The sequence below is a fragment of the Mastomys coucha genome, unplaced genomic scaffold (genome assembly GCF_008632895.1).
Source record: "Mastomys coucha isolate ucsf_1 unplaced genomic scaffold, UCSF_Mcou_1 pScaffold3, whole genome shotgun sequence".
NCBI classification, from domain to species: Eukaryota; Metazoa; Chordata; class Mammalia; order Rodentia; family Muridae; genus Mastomys; species Mastomys coucha.
The window spans coordinates 69,141,008-69,164,107 of record NW_022196909.1 but is presented as its reverse complement, the minus strand read 5'-3'; the positions used below and the strand labels follow the sequence as shown (position 1 = coordinate 69,164,107).

The following is a 23,100-nucleotide window of genomic DNA, read 5'->3' as shown; positions in this document are numbered from 1 at the left end:
CACCAAGAAGGGCTTGAAATCAACCCCACTCAGAGGCTAACCAGAGACAGAGACAAGGCCCTTAACCCAGCTATCACGTGGGCACCTCAAGGCAGGGCTTGGAAGCTTCTAGTCTGTATCTCCAAGTGAAATCCTCTAAGTCCACTGCTGTCTTTTGCACCCCAGAAAGATGAAGTGGGCAGTTAGACTGGATAATGATCTTTAGTCTGGAGTCCTCCATTCTAGGGTAGCAGATGACTAGACTTGGGATGGGAACACGAACTAGGGCAAATGCTGGCTCTGAGCTTGGCTGTTCCCTCGCACCCCGTGCCACACCAGGGCACAGTCCGCAACTCCCGCCCAGCACCACTTTGTTCTGACGTCCTTCTCTAGAGCTCTGACGATCGCCCCCGCCTTCCGCCCTTATAAAGAGGCTTTTTCCAATACCCGGATCGATCGCCTCACCCCTCGGAGCCCTCATCGGGCTCCTTGCCGGGCCCCTCTACTCACCTCGAGCCTCCCTCCCTCGGTGTCCCTCGCAGCCCCTGGCTCAGGGGGCTCCCGGATCCCTAAAGCAGCTCTGGGTGACGCCAAGGTAAGAGCCCTGCGGGAACAAGAGCTGGGGCCGCACCCTCGGGCTGGCTGGGAAGGACCGACTCTGCCTGCTGGGGAACTCCCCTCCGCTCAGTTAAGAAGCACTTGTGGCTCTAGGGGAGCTAGCAGCGGTAGGAGTCTGGGTTCAGGAGATCCAGGCGCGGAGGCAAAGGGGAGCAGGGCGCCGGGGAGTTTGGGTGGAGAGGGAATTTGGTGGTTCTGTGCTCACAAAGGCGGAATCCCCCTCGTCCGGGGCGCTCCAGAACATCCCGGAGGTGAGTGCTTGTACCCAGAAACCACTTGCAAAGATCAGACCCCCCACAAAAACTTAAGCGTGTGAATTGGGGTGAAGGAAATACCCCTGGTTTGCTCGGAATAAGAGAACAAGAATTCCGTAAGATCAAGCTTTATTTTAGAAGTTGACATCAGTCCTCTTCGTTAGAGTTTTCGTATCCGTGACTGTGGTTTATACACTGCCTTATTTTAAAATCCTTTTCTGTAGAGACCTGGATGAGGAGTTGCTGGGTGGGGATGGGTGGGGGTGGGGTGGGGTGGGGTGGGTGGACATGACATGAACTAAGGACAAAGGAAGACTGAGAAAGACTGAGAGGGTTCTTCTTTTAAACAACGAAAACATACTTAGTTGTCACAGTAAAATGATTTTTAAAAGGATTTTCCTAGTTTTGTTTTTTCGGGGGGAGGGGGTATTTTTGCCAGATATTTTTATATTACTTTTGGACCTGTTTCCTGAGGTCTGAAAGGATAAGTAAAGAATGAAGAATGAACACACACACACAGAGAGAGAGAGAGAGAGAGAGAGAGAGAGAGAGAGAGAGAGAGAGAGAGAGAGAGAGAGAGAGAGAGAGAGAGAGAGAGAGAGAGAGAGAGACAGAGACAGAGAGAGACAGAGAGACAGAGAGACAGAGAGAGAGGAGAGAGAAGGGAGAGGGAAAAGTGGGGGCAGAGAGGGGGGAAGGGAAGGAAAGTGGAAGGAAGGGAGGGAGGGAGACTTTCTTGGAGAATTCCTTTAGGCTGCACTTAATTAATAAACAATTATTAAATTTTGACTTAGTTTCAAAGGGCAAATACAGGCATAATCGTTGCAAACAATCTGCCGACAGTACTGAGGTGTAATACAAAACAGACTTAACTTGAAGGAATTTATGAAATACAAAAGTTATTATAATTGCATTTATGCTCATTCCTTTTTTGTTTCTTCAAATGCAAAGCATTAACTTGTTAAGCAGAAACAGAGCAGTGAACTGGACACTTGTTGGCCATGATTAATATTATGGGATTTCAATGCAAGCTTTTTAAAAGAAGAGAAGAAAAGATGTCTGGATCCAGCTGCTTATTTTTGGCAGCCTATATAAGCATAGTGCTTGGCTGCTTAATAATGCATTGCTGTATTTTCTACAGAAGATTTGATGAAGTAGCCCTCTGTGGAAGGATCTGCACGGTACCCTAAATAAAAATGCCTTTCCATGTAGAAGGACTGGTTGCTATTATCCTGTTCTACCTCCTTATATTTCTGGTTGGAATATGGGCTGCGTGGAAAACCAAAAACAGCGGTAATGCAGAAGAGCGCAGCGAAGCCATCATAGTTGGGGGCCGCGATATTGGTTTGTTGGTTGGTGGTTTTACCATGACAGGTAGGTTTCACTGTATTCCCTTCCCGGGCTGGATTGTATTCAGAGAGAAATCAAACATTGCCTTTGTCCTTTGGAGCTCTTTCAATCCACAACTTATATGTTAAAGTACCTTCATATTTAATTTAAAACAAAAAGAGCATAATTTAATTTCAGTAATTCTAGACAAAAACAATTTCATAATAAATCACTGAACTTAATATTAGGGAAGCAACATGGCCTTGCTTAACTGGCTGGTGGGTAGGAATGGTAGAAAACAAAGGAGTAGAGAAATGCTGTGGCTCATGAGACAATGTGATAGTGTCTCAATGTGTCCATTAATTCACCCATGGGGTTGTGGCTGAGCTCTATGAAATGACAAATGAATACTACCTGGTTGTAGTTTTTAGCATAAATAGATCACTTTGGAGGCAGTAGAATTCTAATCTAATTATTCCTGTTAGAAGCCTATTTTTCTTATTTAATACCTATTTTCCTTAAAGGAAGAAATCTACAATAAAAAGTAAGGTTTTTTAGGATCCTTGGTACAAAAAAGAAAAAGTCAAGGTGTGTTCTCAAAGGAATTCACAGGCCACCATCTGCATGTGTCCTTTATAATCTTCTTTTTGTTAGGAGTGGCCCTTGGTCTCAGAGTGATTTCTGTAGTTTTTCATTTTTGTCTTGGTCTCCAAAAATATTTCTGAAAACAATATAAAATTGTGTCTTATAAATGGCCTGTAACCATTTATAACACACTAGATCTGAACCTAGCAACATGATACACGCTTACTGGAACGCTTGAAGTCTCCCCAGAAAAATGTCTGACTAGAAATCAAATCCAAATGAAAGACAGTTTCTGTGCAAACCTTTTATTGAAAGCCAATTGACACTTTGTGTTAGCTAGGGACCTTACTCTTCTATGAAGACAGTCTTTCTGTTCTGAACATTTTGGCCATCTGAAATCTACAGCATCCTATATGGACTGCAGAGTTTTTAATCTGTCAAGTATTCAAATTGTAAACTCAGATATATATTCACCCACTGTAGATGGATTCAGGCTCTGTGAAAGGGTTGTAGAGTTAAGGGAATCTCCAGAGTTGTTTAGTTAGCACAGATAAGCATCAGGTCTTTTGATGACCACACTCATGATTCCTTAATGTTGTGCTGTGTGCAGTTTTTTTACCAATGTTCTGTGTCTGTTTAAAAAGGTACTTTGTACACACAAATAATCATAAATGAGCTGTTAAATGTCCAAGCATTTTAATCATTGTTGATTATTATAATATTCTACTATTCTATAATAATCTATTTCATATAGTCATACAATGTTGCAGAATTTGTTCTTTCATTACATGCAGTTTTTTTTAAATATACATCTTTAAAGCATATAAAAATAGTCAAATGAGGATGTTATAAAGTGTTATCATATTCTAACTGACTCATTAACAACTCTTTCTCAAAGCTCAGAAGACGTGTGTGTGTGTGTGTGTGTGTGTGTGTGTGTGTGTGTGTGTGTGTGTAACAAATTCTAGCCCAGAAAGGACTTTATCAATAAAAAAAAAATTTTAATCATGTTAAATGACTAAATTTTCAGTTCTGCTTTATAATAAATGCAATCACTCAGGCACTGATTTTGTTTTTGGATGAAGGAATGAAAAGCTACACAGTGAAAGTAATTGCTAATAAGCTCTGTGCTTTTTAAAAACTTAGAGCCATTTTCTCTTAGCCAAGGTATTGCTAGCATCATATCAGTTTCAGCCATCTTAGCTCAAAGATAAGTCTCAGGTTCTGAACCTTGTGAGAACAGATTTCTTCTGGTCCTCGTTACATACACTGTGGACTGGATAGGGAAGGGGAATTCTAAAAGTTCAACAGGGATGTGAGTGAGAAAAGCAATGAATGGTATGAAGCCTTCTGTGAACATGGGAGTCTTTGCTGTACAGTTCCTGTCCATGTCAGTATTGAGGACATAAATTTCATGTTAAATGTTCCTAAAATTCCTAGTCAGAAAGCCTTCTCAAGTTATTTTTTTTATATTTTTAAGATTGTAATACAATTATATGATTTCTGTCTTCACTTCACCCCCTCCAAACTGTTCCATGTACCCTTCCTTGCTCTCTTTCAAATTACCTCTCTTTCTTTAATTGTTGTTACACACACACAAATAAATATACATATGTATATTTTTAAAGTAGTATTAATCCCAACACACTCTTCTTTGCATGTTGGACAGAAAGGGGGCTAATTCTAGCATGAAAATCGTCAAGAGCATACATCGAGAGGTATTCTTTTATGTTGCATTCTTGATTGAATTGTTCATGTTCCTGCCTGATAAGAGTATTTAAGACCTGGAACTCTCATCATCCCACATGCATTGAAGTCAGGGATCACTCTGAATCTTTCTGTTATTTTCTTAGAAGTACATACAAAATCTAAAAGTTCTGTTAACTTATCTAATAAAACATTCTGTGAGGCACTAACGGAAGGTATTGGTACCGAATGTGATAAAAATTCATTATATGAAATTCTCAAAGAATTAATAAGGTTTTATATAAAAGAAAAGGAGACTCAGATCTATTATCTAGTGAGAAAAATTAGTAGCTGGTATGTCTGAGTTTTCTCAGCCAAAGCCTGCTTTGTTTGGTTCTATAAATGCTTTTATGCAGTAATTGTACTACACAACATTTATATATCTGAAGAAAACATGACTAAGAGAATATCTCAATGTGTACTAACTACATTGCAGAGCTTAATATAGACACATGAAGCCAATGACTACTGTGTTGGGCAGATGGGCTGAGGGCACAGCAGGTGAACAGAGTTACTTTACTCTTTATTCTATTTCAGCCACCTGGGTTGGAGGAGGCTACATCAATGGGACAGCAGAAGCAGTGTATGGGCCAGGTTGTGGTCTAGCTTGGGCTCAGGCACCCATTGGATATTCTCTGAGTCTAATTTTAGGTAAGTGGGTATTTAGACCTCAGTGACTCACTTAGTACTCAGCATAAAGTATGAAAAATAAGTAAAGCAATATGAAAAACTATTATAGAGAAAATTTCTAAGTAGCAATTACCAGAAATTGTAATGTAGCATAACACCAGTGCTTGGGTTATTAATCTCCTGATTATGAACTGTATAAAAACTCTTTGATCCTATAGGCAGTAGAACAGTGAATTTCTTAAACAGCTATGATTTATTTCTTTCAAAACCTAGTATGGATATATCATTAAAGCCTACTCAGCTCAGTTGTCCGTGTTCCTTTTGGTAAGTCAAACTGCTAAAAGTTTGAATGTTATATGAGAGAGTTTCTCACTTTGTTACACAAAATGCTTTTATTGAGCCTTGTGCTTGGTCAAAGTGTCTGAATGTTGGATTATGTTACACAAATGCATCAAAGTATTTTTATATACACTGATCTGGTCCATGTTTTTCAATTCATGTGCCTCATTTATGTCATCAAGTTCCCAGTGGGCATATGCAGTATTAGATGTACTAAGACATTTGTATTAGGTTGCTAAATATTTCTTGGTACTACATTCGTAGGACATGTACGACATCTTCCTCAGTACATAGTGATATCATGACAAATCATTTTCCTGGAGTGGGGGAAATAGAATAGTAAAAGAATTTCTATCATGATATTTTTGTTCCCAAAAGCCCTTGTTTGATTTGTTTTAGGTGGTCTGTTTTTTGCAAAACCTATGCGTTCCAAGGGATATGTGACTATGTTAGACCCATTTCAACAGATCTATGGAAAGCGCATGGGTGGGTTGCTGTTCATCCCTGCACTGATGGGAGAGATGTTCTGGGCTGCAGCAATTTTCTCTGCATTAGGTAAGGATTGAAGAGGGTTCTACTGAGTCTTTAATTCCTAATCACATGGTTTTTGCCTCTTTTTTAAAAAAGCTTTAAAACCATGCCCCAAACCATGTTTATTCTTATACAATCTCAACAGAAATTCTATACTTACTAAAATATCATGGTAGTGGTGAAAGAAATCTAATCTCAACTTCATTTGTTTTGAACCTGAATCACATCATTAAAGTGTGGCCATGAGTTATAAAGATCAGGAATTGTTTTTTAAGGTTATATATGAGTTAGAATAAAATATACTTAATTAAGCACAACTAAAAGGGAAGTTTGATCAGAAGTTTAAAAACTTGTCTATTAGCCAAAGGTTTATGGAAATGACTAGTCTTAAATAAATTTAAATACATGTTTTTTACCTTTAAAGTTATACTTCGAGTAGCTATTCTAACTTCTGCAAACACATGTTACCTCTTCCTGCTTTGTCTTCCAATGGCTGCCAAGCTAAAACTAATAAATGTATAGAAAACTAAATTTCTCAAAGATTTTTAAATGCAGTGATGTTGAAACATGACATGCACTCTATTAAAAGCAAATGCAAAACAAAGTATAAGTCTCTACAGTAACAGAGAAATGGGACCTCACAGCCTGTGGGAAGAACAGACAGACATTCAAGCTAAGCCATCTAACTAGACATGTAAATGTAAGTTCTTTTCAAAAGAATAATATTATGGGCAATCAATGGTAAGTTAAAACCAGGAATGATGAAACACAGGGAGAATTCTCTCAGAAGCTTAAGTGTTTTCTTGTCAACATATGAAAGGTTTTCAATCCCTAGCTTTTTACTTTACCCCAGTCTACTACTCTTGGAGATGCATATTTAGAGGTTAAAACAACCCGGTCAGTTGATGAAATGGAAACATCCACAGGCTCAGGTTTCAAGGAAGCGGAGATGCAAATCCAGCGGAAGCTGCGACTGCCCCGCGTGCATGGCTGCCTCCTTCATTCTACCAGCCTCAGTTCTGCTCTAGAGCCATACTAAAATCTTCAGTTCTCCTCCTGGATACTCACTCACCCTCTTCACCTCTGTCCACCTCTCCCTTCTACCTGCCTCAGCCAGGCCTTCCTCACTAGGATCAGTGCTGAGGTGTCCCTGCTTGGAGTTTTGCCATCCTCTGCTAACCAATTCTTTCTAAGTTCAGGTTTTATTACTCTTTTCTTTTAAAATCAAAATTTTCAAAGGCTCCAATGGGCATTGGAGAGCCTTTGCACTCTTTTTTTGCTATTCCTCTGCATCCATTTTCCAGAATTGTCAGTCTTCCATCTTGCCTCAGACACTTTACAAATCCAGTTGCCTAGACTTTGGACTCACCTCCTGTGTTTTTAGTAGGGTTATGAAAAAAATCTTTTGTTTTGTTTTTGTTTTGCCCTTTAGACCAAGGGCAGAGCTGTCTCAGTCTACTACGTGTGGAGTTGAACCTCTGCAGCAGCCATCTTCAGTGGACCAGGTGGCCATATCCTATACAGGATTTCCCATCTCTTCTCCAAATGAAAGGGCAAGCCCCGAGTCTACAACCAGGAACTAAGTGGTTAGAGCAAAGAGAATTTCCCTTGGTGTTAACATATGCCAGACCAAGATCTTGTCTCCTGGCTCCAGTATTATCACATGTAACTTCTACACTTGGTTTAGTTCACACCCACTTTGTCTCCCTTTCTTCCCAAATTGCTATATACTCTAAGGCATTTTTCTAGGTCTCTGGCCATGGAAGGAAATGAGTGAGGGTGGTAAAAGAAAAGAAAGACAATTGGCTAGTTTATAAAATACACAAATACCTATGAAAAATGACAAGCCCCTCTGCTGGACAACAGTCCTCACCTTAAAGCCTAATGATATTATGTATAGAACATAATGATATTATGTATAGAACAGCCTTGTGCTCATTAGCTAAGACACAAGGGGGCTTTGTTTGCCACAAGTTGACACTAAAAATTTAAGTTTAAAGAATAGACTACCTGCCATGGTGTGACAAAAAGGAGAGAGCTAAATAACAGCCAAATACAAAATGCCCTCTCTGGATGAATAAAGATTGGAATAATAGTCCTAAAAGGTGAATAGAATTAATGAGCTGATGTTTCTATGGCATTTTACAAATGCAAAACATAGTAGCTAAACTCTGCACTTTAATATAATTACTTCTGCAGATATTTGTGTATGTCTTTATATGTATTTAAGAGTTTCTGAAAACATGTTAACAGTCTCTCTTTATACATATACATATAAAGTATCAGATAGATAGATATGCTCCCCCATACATACTATAAGCATATATATATATATATATATATATATATATATATATATATCCCCTTGGTAGAAATCTATGCTCAAGCAGCACATGTGTATCATAAAATTATTGTCTTTGCTGGTTATATTTCAAAAGTATTGTTTGTAAGAAATAATCCTGGGATACTTAAGAATAGACAAGTATAAACTTTCTGTGCTCATCTTCATTTCTCTAGGAATGAGCATGGGGAATGAAAGCAGAGGTGAATCTTTTCTCTGCAATTGCTACATTTATTTAAAGTAACATACAGAAGAGATCATTCTCACTGTGTGTTCAAGGTAGGAGCAGCCTCCCAACTCCTATGGGATGGCTATGTTCACAGGTTTCATCTGTACAATCACTTCTTTTGTCTTCTCTCACTTTCAAATGAAAGTGAATAACCTCTTCCAGACATGACTCAAGCATTTATCCTTCTCATATCTTGCCCACCATATTATACAAGATTTGTTGTCTCATCTTCCAATTCAGTCATCACTGAATGGGTTACATTGACATCATGAAAGGTCTCCAGAACTTATGACTTTTGCTATATCTTCTTTGCTCATTATATCTTCTCACTTGACATCTGCTTGCTGAATCCCACTGCACTGTATTTTAACATTTAGTACCATTCAATACCAATCTGGTGCTGCCAGGCTAGGACTGGTTATCATTTGACACAGAAATAAACCAAAACTTTTGTTAGTATCTTAGGATACTTGAATAAGATGCCTTCTTATATTTCTAGTAGTTAAGTTCAGTCATTTGTTTCATAATATTACACCAGCAGATGTAGTTTTTCCTCACTACAATTAATGTAATCATATAGAAAATATTTTCAGAGAAATTCATCTTAGATGTGATAAAGAGGCAGGAGACTTCACGAAGGCCACTGAGTTGCAACCAAGTGGTAGTGTCTCCAAAGACTGAACATCTAGTACTCAGGTATCTGCCTATGATTAAATTGCTTATAACATGGGGTTATAACTTGGAAATGTTATGAAACCAGAAAACTGCAGCAAAATAGTGACATAGATTTTTCAACTAAAATTCCAACATTAAAAGCAAGACTCAGACAAAAAAAAAAAAGCTTGTTAAGTATCAATACAGTAACTCCTGCAGTTTTTAAAAGCACTGATAGATAATTGGTGTCTTTTGTATTTGAATAATCTGCCCTTATTATATTTTTCTTTGTATTCAAGGAGATTGTTATATTACCATAGTCACACCAGAAAAGTATTTTCAACCTGAATTGCTTCTTAAAACAATGGGTGTTCCTCTATGGTAGGTGGTATGTGAGGATGCCAGTTACAGAGTACAAAGAGACAGCAGTGTTCCTCCATGGTAGGTGGCATGTGAGCATGCCAGTTACAGAGTACAAAGAGACAGCAGTGTTCCGAACTGCCCATTCAGAGAATTCTCAGTGTCAATGAAACAATGTCATAAGGCAAAAAATCAGACAACTTGAAGAGGAAAGCCACTAAAACTATGATTTTCTCTTTCTTAACTTTAAATTTATTTATTTTATTATTTTGTGTGTATGAATGTTTTGCCTACATGTATGAATATACATTTTGAGCCTGGTGCCATTGAAGGTCAGAAGAGGGTATCAGATCTCCTAGAACTGGAATTATAGATGCTCATGTGATACCATTTGGGTGCTGGCAATTGAGCCAGGGTCCTCTGCAGGAACAGCATGTATTCTTAAACACTGATCCATCTATCCAGACCCTAAAGTATGAGTTTTTTCCAATAATGTATTTATTGATTATTTGGGAATTTCATATCAGAAACACCAAGTACCCTCCTTCCCAATTCCCCTCAGTTCTACTCCCAACCCTTGAAACTCCCTCCACAAAAGAAGAAGAGGAGAAGGAGGAGGGGAAGGAGGAGGACAAGGAGGCACAACATAAAACAAGTCCAATTTGTATTGCCCATATACTCACTCACTGGAGCATGGTCGAACTCCTGATGGCTAGACACTTACAGAAAACTGAATCATTTCTTCTCCACCACATGGACCCTGCCAGAAGCCATCAATTCTGGAGAACTATGCTCCTTCTCATTGTAAAGAGCAAGCGAGCTACATTTGCCACAGTATTGATATCTGTGACTCCCAGAGAAAGAGTGACACAGAAAGGTTCTTTGACAATGCCTATTCCTTACCCTCAAACAAACTTACAACCTAGACAGAAAACCATCAAAGACACCTCTTAAACTGGGATTTTTTTAAAGCCTGGATTCTTCAGTATGTTGACATTCTGGGGAGAAGCCACATATATACTAATTATACAATTTTAGGCATCTGTCAAGTCTTTGAGAAAGAAAAATATTGAAAACTCCAATTATTCATTTTATTATGTTCTCCTAAAAATTTGACTCAGTTCTTTGGTATCTAGTAGAATTTGTCTGTCAGAGAGGGCTAGCACAAGACAAAATACAAATAGATATTCATTGTAAATTATGGAAATGGCTGCTCATGCCTTTTAGAAAGACTTCTTATGGATTTATGGAAGTCCACTGTACATGTTTAATTAAGTTAGAATTTCATATACTAAAGGCATTACAAGTTCTGAGAATGGAATTAAATTTACCCATATTTTTTGTTGTTCACTTAATATCTTACATAGATTAACTAGCGAAAGACCAAGTTCCAATATATCCTGCTATGTGTAGAGAGATGTATAATTTACTAAGACAAAATTTCAGCACAACAATTCTTTTCCACTGTTGTCATTGTGCACATCCCACAAGCCCCTGGGGCATGTCTGCTGTGGCTACACTTTGGAAGCAGAATCATTTGTGTTTCTTGCCCACTGAGCTGCCTGATCCTTTTCTTCCAGGGGCCACCATCAGCGTGATCATTGATGTGGATGTGAACATATCGGTCATTGTCTCTGCACTCATTGCCATTCTTTATACCCTAGTGGGTGGGCTCTACTCTGTGGCATATACTGATGTTGTACAGCTATTCTGCATTTTTATAGGACTGGTAAGTGACATCATTCTCATACTCTCATTTTCTCTCCTTCTTTCCTTTTCTCCTTCCTTCTTTCTTCCCTCTCTCCCTGCCTGCCTGCCTCATTTCCTTCTAAAAAATACTATGTATTTTAACTCAGCTAAAACCAGTGGATATATGATTTTCCATAATAAAAAATACATAGTAGATTTAATACTATTTGATGTACAAGCTGGGTAGATTAAACGCCCTGACTGCTTTTTTATTTTTATTTTTTGGTAGATTTTGACAAAAAATGTGTCCTAACTCTAACTCTAACAAATATCTGGGTCCTGCTTTCTACCCCTATTAGTTTGAATCCAATTTTCTTGTAATACTTTTGGGTAGGCAGTGGCAACACTTTCGTCTCATGAGCAAAGTTGAGGTTTAATGGCAAGCTAGGCAAAATCCTTTTCTGCTTCTTCTGTTTGTTACTACAGGGTGACTGATAGGACACAGAAAACATGTCATTAGGAAAATCAAAGATTCAAGTATTAGTCTCCGGTCTCTAGGACCTAAAAATAAGGGGGTTAATTACATAAGAGATTAACAAGCTTTACTGCTAATGTTAGTCCTAGGGTAAATTAGATCCCACACATGTCTATTTAGGCAAAGAATACTAACACTGTTGAGTATTATTAGTGTTAGGATAACAGTGAAAGCACTTTGGGGAAGTTAAATAAATGCTGGTCTACTTTTGAATCTTTATATCCTGAAATCTTAAAATGCAAAAATTAATAATTATACCTATAATAGTGTAAAACACCAAGTTCACATAAAAGAAGTATAAATGGAAATGTGCATTGTGTCATGGACTGACATGGGACCATGTGCACAATTTCGTCAAATACAAGCATCAGGTCCACCATCCTCATGCACTGCTGCAGACAAAGTAAGCACACTCATTTCTCCAATTGCAATTAAAATATCCTTGACTATATTTTCTCTTATTTTTCTTAGAATAAAAAATCTCCAATGACTATTTTGGGTTTTACCCCACATGTTTGGAGATAAGTCTGACAGCTTTTTATTGTACCTTTATATCATCAGTAATAATATCCCAGAGGAATCATTTGACTGCCATCTGACTTACATTATAAATATTAATTTCCACATAGTAACACAGCCTCCACTTCTCATTCTTCCACATATACTGTGTTATAAAATGTCATAAACACATTTTAATGTTAGATTACAGAATATTTAATTTGCTCAAGAATTCTGTTTATTTTCAAATTGTTCAAATTAAGTGGATATACAAGACTCTAGATTTTACTCAGCAACATCTTAGCTATACATAAAAAAAAGCAGAAAAAAACAAAGGCTATTCTTCTGGAGTGTCAGAAATGAGGTCAACATGGGTGATATTAGCTTTCACAGTTGATAAACTTGTTATCCCACGAAGCCCACATCGGGATGATGACTCTATCAACCAACAATGTAAATCCTGCCTCATTGCTTTATATGACACAAGTATGTAAGACACACAATGACTCAAGGTGTGTAGGTTTCAGAATGGAATAGCAAACGTGTAGGGATATATATTGTAAAATTTTTTTGCCATAAAACATAACTAAGTAAATAAGTTATAGGGGTAAATTACTTTTTATTTTAGGTTAAATTAAATCATTTCTGTGTATTATTAGGTAAAGAATACTACATTTTTATGGGTTTCTTAAAGCACTATTAAGTTGGCTGTCTAAATATACTTTATTTTCATGGCTTTAATTCCTATGCATGCATACCTAATCAATCTATACTTTGACCATACCTTTTCAGATTCTGCAGTTCTATGGGTTTTTGTAATCATCTTTGGAGATCCAAAGCTGAACACTGGATTCGCCCAGTCTTCCCTTTCTGGCTCTGATCCCTACTCTAACGCAGAGGCTGTTGACTCTGCCCTCCTCTTCTTAGGAGTATCTTTCTATTCCAAAGCCACTGCTCACCTTCCAAGCTTTGTCAGGATGCCCTGTGATACTCCCAGTTGTTTCTGTGTTTTGAAACTCATTATTAATAACCATGACATTAAGCTGAAATATGTGAAATATGAAACTCTTCTAGCTTCCAGTTACCTGCAAAACAAAATTAAAACCATTTTGCTGGAAACTCAAGATTTTCTTCTTGAGTTTGTTTTTTGTCTCTAACACCCAGAAGCTACCCCACTGTGAGCAAACCTTGTTACCCAACAAATCTGAACACACACACACACAACCCATAGGTAAATGATCCTTTAATTAATTATTACTGCTTAGCATATTTAGCTTTACAATGTTTCAAAAGCCAAGCTCATTAGAAAGAAGCTCTATTTGAAGTTTGAATTTGCATCTTTTCCCAATCTTGCAGAATTCAGCCCAATCTTCTCTGATGTTTAGCAGTGGAAAACAACTGCATTTTCCAGTCAACCACATAATCACATAGGAACAACCTGTACATTTCAGTGGACTTTGCTGCTGGGCAGCAAAGTTTGGTAGGTCCTGTGAGTTAAAAGTATTTTCTGCTTTAAATGATTTCACTCCATATAGCCAACCATAAATTGAGTAATGTCTGTATGCTTCTACTTGTTCATTCTTCCCTGATTCCTTTCAGCTCTTCCTCTCTTTATTAGCCCTGAGGCACATCCTTCAATCACCTGTTTCCCTCCCATATTAATGGATATGTATTTTTGCTGAATTCACAGGAAACATAAAAATGTGTGTGTCTGTGTATGTGTGTGTATGAGTATGTAGGTGTATGTGATGCAATATTTTCTTCTTAAAAGGTTTATCTGACCACTTCTATGGTTTGTCTGATCCAATATAGTCAAATATATGAGTATTCAATGACTTTTTTCATTTTTTCTAAATCAATGTTTCATAGCATCATATAGAGAACATAATTTCAGTTCCTACTCTGTCTTAAAAAGAGCAGCTGTTAAGCTGTTCCAAGTCTTAGAAAGATAAACTAGGAACATGAAACATGCCAGGACAGTTAAGCTCATAGCCAATGCTCCAATGCTTTTCTTTGTTCCAGTGGATCAGTGTCCCTTTTGCCCTGTCACATCCTGCAGTCACCGACATCGGATTCACAGCTGTGCATGCTAAATACCAGAGTCCCTGGCTGGGAACCATTGAATCAACTGAAGTCTATACCTGGCTTGATAATTTTCTGTTGTTGGTAAGTGACACTGTCATCTAAGAAATGTGATCTAAGTGTTCATAAAAATCAAAGACACATTCAGGATTTCACATGTGTGCACAAGGCTTTATCTGCTTTTTATGTATATCTGAATTACCTCTTTTCTTGGAAGGGTGGTGCCACATGTTGACTAATGGTAGCCTACACAATGTGAACAGAAAATGGAATCTTAAAAGTTCAGCACTATATCATTGCATGTTCTAGGTCCAGAGTTCTGCAATAACAGAATCATGTAATTCCCAACTGTAACATAGAAGTTACCTTAGCTGGAGAGCGAGGCCACCTGAAGCTTCTGATTTGTGTTTTGGAACAAAGCATTAAAATATACTTTATTCTGAAATAAGTAGTTCATGAGAAATGTCATTGATATACTAACTTATACATTTGAAAATAAAAAATGGTTTTGGAAGAATACATACTTGAGGAAAGGATTTATGAATTTTACAACTTATTTCTATCTTTTTACTTTTTAATATGTGTGACTTGTATTGGAAGGAAAATTACTCTGCACTATGCCTGACACAAATAAAATAAAGATAAATAAAACAGCTATGCCAAAGTTAAATCCCTGAAGAAAAACCACAGGTGACATAGCAAGCTTCTTCAAATATTCCCTCATTCATGTACTAATACCTGAATACCAACTTTCCATCTATTTGACAGTTGGAGATGTATCAACTCTAAAGGAAAGTCAATAATCTTCTATACTTCTCTTGGACAACTGCTCTAGACCCTGAACTCTACCCATGTCATATATGCAGTGGCCCCACAAATACATGGGTATCATTGTGTGTTTACTTTTTGTCATGTTAGTATCCCCTCAAGAAACTCTTATCTTCCTGTATGTCCAACTTAGATGTCATTTCATCAGACTTTGTTCCTTGCTCTGCAGGCATCCACTTATCTCTTCTTCTCTCAAGCCCCCATAATTGTTTCTCAGTTTTGTTTCCATTCAGACTTCTTGTAGTCTATTTTAATGCCACAAAACTTTTTTGGTTTTGTATCTTTAATGAAAATATTAAGCATACTTCTAGTGTACATATTCACATTTATCAATCATTTATATATACTGTGCTAAAATATATGTAATCTAGTTAGAAAAGTAAATCATGGAATGTGTTATATAAAAATTAATAGAGACAGAAGTTCTGATCCTCTCTTCAGTGCCACATGAGCATTCTGCACAGTTCCCCTTAGTAAAATACTGCAGTACATTGACTCTCCCAGAGGAGTGTGAAAACCATCTTTCCACCATTCTCATGCCCACTATATGATTAACAGCTACAGACATTCATTGGGCCGCATGATTCATATTTCATCACATGAGTTTCAGAATCTCAATTAGTTTTTAAATTTTTATGACAGTTGGAATCCTGTCCCAAAGTGAATTGAAGACTTCTGGGTAATTTTAAAGCAGCTAAAAGCAGTCAAATTAAGAAAAAGAAAAAGCCAGGCAGTGGTGGCGCACGCCTTTAATCCCAGCACTTGGGAGGCAGAGGCAGGGGGATTTCTGGGTTTGAGACCAACCTGGTCTACAAAGTGAGTTCTAGGACAGTCAGGGCTACACAGAGAAACCCTGTCTCAAAAAACTAAAACAAAAACAAAAACAACAACAACAACAACAAAAAAAAACAGAAAAGAAAAGAAAAATCTATCTAATATAGTCCCAAAGAGAAATAATTCAAGGAATCCAGGATATTTAAAAAATAAATCACCATTGTCACTCATGGCGTGCCTTCTGTGGATGCTTTAACATCTACCATTACTAAATGTCTTGGAATCAACACAATTTGTTTGTCATAGTCTGACTATAAATCCCAGGACTGAGGCATTGGCAAGATATGTGTGATGAGGGCTGACCCCTCATTCACAGCACATTCTTGCTATGTCCTTACTTGGTAGGAAAAAGAAGTAACATTCCTTAATTAATTTTTATTGTTTTTTTTGTTTGCTTGTTTGTTTCATTAACAAAAATACTAACTAGATTTCTAAGAACCCCATTTTCATGATATAATTAATTCACCAGAGCCAATAATGCTACAGACTCCTCCACCAAGAAAATCAGAATTTAAATTGACAAACACTAAAGTGTTTGCTATACTGCAAACCCAGTTGTAGCAGTTAAGATTTGTGGTCTGTGGAGCATATTTTATACTTCACAATCTACTAAAACTTCTCAATTGGTGCAGTGTTGCAAACCTCCTAAGAAGCAGCACTTTCATTTGCTCCCTTCATTGACTTACACTGAATCCCTGGGTTCTCATGCAGATGCTGGGTGGAATCCCATGGCAAGCCTACTTCCAGAGAGTCCTCTCTTCATCCTCAGCCACCTATGCTCAGGTGCTGTCCTTCCTGGCAGCTTTTGGCTGCCTGGTGATGGCTCTACCCGCCATATGCATAGGAGCTATTGGAGCCTCCACAGGTAAACATTTTGAGTCTTTGTCACATTTGCAAGGTAGCATCCCAATCCCCTACTGGCTGTTCTTTCTATGCCACATTGCTATTTACCCAACAAAGTGAATTCTTTCTCTATGACTGACCATGTCTTTGTTATAGCATTCAATAGAGTTCTAGTTCTGTGTTCTCTACCCAGTTTTTGTTGCCTAATGATGAAACTTTTGTGAACACCCAACTTTGGTGTTTTAGAAATTGTATTCTGTCAACCAGGAGATAACTATGATGCACATTGTATAGCCACAGGGATGGGGGTTTAAAAATACTACGCCATTCTGAGTTTAACTATAAAGGATAGAAATGAACACCTAAGGCTTTCTACAGTCCTCTTGATGAGCAAAAGAGATGCAAATATTGCAAGCCACTGCCTTAGGAGATCATCATCCTTCTGTCATTATGGTCTCCATGAACCACTATGAACATGAGACTTTAGCTCTTTATTTTCAATAGTTTGCTAACCAAGAAGGTTTTTCTATTATACCTGCAGAAACTAAGCATTACACACATTGGTTAAGATAAAGAAACTAAATACTAAGATAACAAAAAAGAGCAATATAAAATTATTTCCCTGGTTAAGATAAAGAAACTAAATATTAAGATAACAAAAAAGAGCAAAATAAACTTATTATTTCCCTGCATGCCTCTAGGCAATATTTCTTAAGTCTTGCCTTTCATTCTCTTGAATGTAATCATGCCTATCATTCATGTTTCTTCTATGGTAGAAAGAGGAAGCTAGATTGCCCCCACAAGCACACTGACAGCTTTCAGGAAGGTCTGTCTTTGCAACCTAATCACCTCCTTGCCTAAAGTCAATATTATCACCTTGAAACTGGGATTTCAGAGACCTAGAAAAGGGTAAACATAAACTCAGAAGAGCATAATGACAGGCTGAGAACTGTGGTGAGTGGAGAATTTTATGAACTTCTGAGCTAATTTACAGCTGTCTTAATTGTAATTATGAGGCAACATTTGAATGAAAATATGTAATATTTACCCACATGGAGAAACATTCTTTAAGTAGAGTCTATAAAAACAGATTATAAAAAGTTCACCTTTTACCCTGTTTTCTCTTATTAAAGGAATGCTATTTATTGAATTACTTTGGTGTATTTTTATTTTAGTTTTTATAACAGAAATCATGATTCATTGTATAATTTTCCTGTTCAATTTCCATTGACATAAAATAATAATTGAATGATAAAAGTGTTGTCCAAAGTTTTCATCAGCATCTGTTTCTGTAAATAGAAAATAGGATTTGCTTCCCAAGAGTTGGTAAATCCACTCCCTCCTATGGCTATACATGCATGTGTAATCAGGTTAGCAAAAACCAACACAGCTTACTGTTTCCTAGACTGGGTATACATTTATTATTATTACCTCTTGTAACTTAATTCCTCAGTTGCATCTTTAGCACTGGTAGCATATAGGCATAACTTTAATGGTAACTGTAATGGGAAGTGGAAAAATGGCAAGAATACTTGCTGGCCCTGGCATTGTAACATCAAGGAAGACAACTGATGTACATATACAGATCCCTTCTCTTCTTCAACACAGGCTGTAACTAAACTAATCCCAATACAGGGACAGTGAAATGGTTTAAGAGTGAAGGCATTTGCCACTAAGTTTGACAACCTAAGTTCCATCCATGGCAACCGATGATGGAAGGAGCAAACTGACTTCCACAAATTGTTTTTATAACCTCCACAGTCATATACCATATCATGAGTACTATACATGCACAACCATACATGTGTGTGAGCACACACACAGTTGCACATAAATAGCAAAATAGAAGGTGTATATTCAAAGATAAACTAATGTTTCAAGTCATTTTATTTTACCAAGTCTGAAACCTTCCAGATACTTGAGCCTCATGAATGAAAAAGACTTACCCTTAGCAAAACCTACCCCTATTTCTATAATGAAAACTCTACATAAAATGAAATTCTTAGAAGCAAACTAACTAAAGGTAGGTCCGAGGTTACACTTTCTTCAGGAGAAGAGTGAATTGGAGGACAATCTATTATGATTTCAGTGTGTACAAAGGTCCCTGGGCCCCGTTCAGTTCCAAGCAATCTAAAAACAGTGCTCTGGTTTGTTATTTGTGATTCTGAGTAAGCACCACTGTACACAAAGAACATCTGGGTGCCAAGGCCCAGCAGGTGTAACTAAGCCTGAATGCTATCAACACTCATTGGACCCAGGCAGGTCAGGAATATTCCATGACAAGCGAATGGACTTCCCATTTCACTAGCCTATATGAAGGCTGTCAGTAGTGATGGTTGTTTCTGCTCCACAGACTGGAACCAGACTGCATATGGGTTTCCAGATCCCAAGACCAAGGAGGAAGCAGACATGATTCTCCCGATTGTTCTGCAATACCTCTGCCCCGTATACATTTCCTTCTTTGGGCTTGGTGCTGTTTCTGCTGCTGTCATGTCCTCAGCTGACTCATCCATCCTGTCAGCGAGTTCCATGTTTGCTCGGAATATCTATCAGCTTTCCTTCAGACAAAATGTAAGGCCAGCCTTTTAATTTGTCATTAGTAGTACTAGTAGCAGTCATTGCCAGTGCGTTCACTATGTTTGCTATATGCCTAAATATAAAAAGGCTATATTTATTATATGTATAGTATCACAGATAGAATCTCTCTAATCGGACATGTTCAATTTGGAATGCTCCAAAATCAAAAACTTTTTAAAAATCAACAAAATGTTACTAGTGGAGAAGTGTCATACTATGAGATCATGTACTAAACATAGTATATATAATACTAAACATAGTATATAAAATCAGCTTCAGGTCATATCTACAAGGTATATATAGAGTTTCACTCCTAATGTATTTCATTATGAATATGCTAATATTCTAACATTCAAACAAATGCCCCTGACAATATAAGATGCTTCTACTGTCAAGCATTTTAGATGAAGGATACTTAATTTGCTGTTTACATATTGAGACTATATTGAAATCTACTTATATTGATTCAAAACACATATTTAAGTATAGTACATTTATTTATCCTGCAAGTGAATCACAGTAACACATGGCATTGTGGTTTTTTTCCACAGTAAAGGAAACATACTGAGAATGTCATGTTACTATAGTTTAAATTTCTTATCTGTCTGGTAAAAGACAAAACAGCTTCAAAAATTTTAGAAAAGCACTTAATCTGGTTAAATATGGTAGGGTCCTACAGATACCTAGTAGCCATAACTCAAGACTATTTTTATAACAACTTCTATGGTCTTTGAATTCCACAGGATGCCTTTAACACACAGTAGCCTTTCTATTTGATTTTTCTTATAGAGCCAAAAGGTTTTAGAACAGCTTGCTACAGTAGCCCAAGAGTTTTCTCTCCAGAGATTTCTCTATCATGTAAAGCTTGACTTCTCAACAGGTTTCCTAGGTCATAGTCAGAAAAACAAGCTCATTGGAACCGACTAGATGGCTTAGTTTTAAAAAAATGTGCTTGCCACCAAATCTGATGGCCCATATTCCATCCTTGGAACCCACATGATCAGAAGAACTGACACTTGCAAATTCTGACCCCCACACATGTACCTTATCATGAATATTTGCACAGAGGTATGTGTATGTACACACACAATTTTTAAAAATGGTCCATTAGTATTTCATCATGGGTACTCCCTAAACATTGGATTGAAAGCACTAAAAATGTAATCTTTTTGGCAGGACTCTTACAAGGATAAGCGATAAGGTTGCCCATGCTCTTAGTACCTCATATGAACTTATTTCATCTCAGCTTTCCCTTTGTACATTCACAAGAAGGCTTCATGGTGTCACTTTCTTCATATGGTAAACATAAGCCTTTGCATCCAAGTGCTATAGGTTGCATAAGCTTTGGACCCAGGAGCCTGTATAAGATCAGTTTTAAAGCATAGAAATTTATCTTATTCATCACTTAAAGAAACCAGTGCATTGTTGGCAAAACTGACTGTGCATTGATTCCTCACAGGCATCAGACAAGGAAATTGTGTGGGTCATGAGGATCACTGTGTTTGTGTTCGGAGCTTCTGCAACAGCCATGGCTTTGCTGACAAAGACTGTGTATGGGCTCTGGTACCTGAGCTCTGACCTTGTCTACATCATCATCTTCCCACAGTTGCTTTGTGTACTCTTCATCAAAGGAACCAACACTTACGGGGCAGTTGCTGGTTATATTTTTGGACTTTTCCTGAGAATTACTGGAGGAGAGCCATATCTGTACTTGCAGCCCTTAATCTTCTACCCTGGTTATTATCCTGACAGGAATGGTATATACAATCAGAGGTTCCCATTTAAAACTCTCTCCATGGTTACTTCATTCTTTACCAACATTTGTGTTTCTTATCTAGCCAAGTATCTATTTGAAAGTGGAACCTTGCCTCCAAAATTAGATGTATTTGATGCTGTTGTCGCAAGGCACAGTGAAGAGAACATGGACAAGACCATTCTAGTCAGAAATGAAAACATCAAATTAAATGAACTTGCACCTGTGAAGCCTCGACAGAGCCTAACACTCAGTTCAACTTTCACCAATAAAGAGGCCCTCCTTGATGTTGATTCCAGTCCAGAGGGATCTGGGACTGAAGATAACTTACAATGACCCCATCTAAAATATACAGAAGAGGGCATTGCCGTAGGGTAGTACTGGAAAAAAGGTTTGGAGCATACCTTACACATGTTAAAATATAAATGTTTAGAGGACAAAGTTTTGCAGAAATAAAATAAGTTATAATGGATGAGTTCAGAAAAAAATAACAGTTGCACAGTGAGAAGGAATCAAGCGTGAAGGCAACAGCGTTGTTTCTCATCATAGCACTTTTAATTTCTTTTCTTTTTTTTTTAATTCTTTTGGTTTTTCGAGACAGGGTTTCTCTGGCTGTCCTGGAATTCACTCTGTAGACCAGGCTGGCCTTGAACTCAGAAATCCACCTGCCTCTGCCTCTCAAGATTAAAAGCATGTGCCACCACTGTCCGGCCACACTTTTAATTTTGAATAGCATTGTTAAGCACATAAAAATGCATAAAGCCCCAGCCAAAGAAGGTGGCCAAATATTATTTATCTTTGTTATGAAAAAAGGGAATATATATTAAAGAGTCTATGGAAAGGAGATTGGATGGTCCTGTTCATCTTCACTGGCTAATGCACTGGATACCAGTTTAATTACTGCAGCATGGAGCTTATGTATTTATTCACAGTCACTACTGTGAATGATACAGTAAGTTAGCCAGTTCACTTCTCTCCATGTGTAGGTCATCTTGCTCTTCCATAATTTGAACTGTGGCATTTACTCATTTTTCAGGTGTGCTTTCTTATCCATTCTTGCCATCTTGCATGTATACTCTCTCCATTCATCCTTCCATTTATCTATCCCCTCCTCCTCTCTACTTGGTCTCTTTTTCCTTGCCCTTCCTCTTTCTCTCTCTTTCTCCCTTCTTTTTCTCTTCATATTTTGTTTTTTTGTCTGGTGCTGGAAATCTATTGCAGGGTTGCACATGCTGGGTAAGAACTCTCCTACTGAGCTACATTGCAGCGCCACAATAATTTTTTCAGTGATGCCATACATTATTCTAAGCACAAGCAACACAAATAATATCTTATTTAATAATGACATTTTATGTGTAAATGATAGAAAACATAATCTATGTTGGAGTTGGATAAAAGCACTGAGATCTTTAAGTATATCCAAAATTGCCATCTGCACAAAGAGAAGGGCCCAAAGCCAAGCATGAAATGGTTGTTGGGCAACATTACAGCAGTAGGTCAAGAGGAAAAGTAAAGGAAGAAGAAGAAAAACAGATTTCTATCTACAGCTTTTATACATTAAATGTTGTTACCCATTAAAAATATAATGTCTTGGCTTCTCTTCTAAGTCAGTGTTGGAGGCAAAGTTCAGCCATACATAAAGAGAGCCTTCTGTCTAACATCTGTTAAAGGTGGCACCTGCTTTATCAGCATGCATTCAATGCATATTTATTACCAGCAGTTCCCAAACACCTCACCAGGAAACTGGAAAACAAACCCTGATTATTTTTGGACATTTATTAATGGAATAGTTTAGTGTTCAGGATCTACTCTTGCACTCTTCCACATAAGCCATTTGTAGGGACTGGACAGATTATCTGTCCAAGT

General features: G+C 37.6%; 1 protein-coding gene across 1 annotated transcript; it reads left to right on the top strand.

Moving 5' to 3' along the window:
- Positions 1 to 433: 433 nt before the first annotated feature.
- On the top strand, positions 434 to 21,885 carry Slc5a7 (solute carrier family 5 member 7). Its single transcript, XM_031347107.1, has 9 exons — positions 434 to 574; positions 1,993 to 2,225; positions 5,049 to 5,162; positions 5,880 to 6,035; positions 11,176 to 11,324; positions 14,340 to 14,483; positions 16,773 to 16,926; positions 19,258 to 19,475; positions 20,941 to 21,885. The coding sequence occupies exons 2-9, from the start codon at positions 2,048 to 2,050 to the stop codon at positions 21,568 to 21,570; spliced, it is 1,743 nt and encodes a 580-aa protein (XP_031202967.1). The 5' UTR covers positions 434 to 574; positions 1,993 to 2,047; the 3' UTR covers positions 21,571 to 21,885.
- The last annotated feature ends 1,215 nt before the right edge of the window (positions 21,886 to 23,100 follow it).

Excerpts from the sequence above, each read along its gene's own strand:
- Slc5a7 (XM_031347107.1), top strand. The coding sequence starts at position 2,048 with ATGCCTTTCCATGTAGAAGGACTGGTTGCTATTATCCTGTTCTACCTC. Across the intron at positions 5,163-5,879 it reads TTCTCTGAGTCTAATTTTAG|GTGGTCTGTTTTTTGCAAAA; the intron begins GTAAGTGGGTAT and ends GATTTGTTTTAG. Across the intron at positions 16,927-19,257 it reads AGCTATTGGAGCCTCCACAG|ACTGGAACCAGACTGCATAT; the intron begins GTAAACATTTTG and ends TCTGCTCCACAG.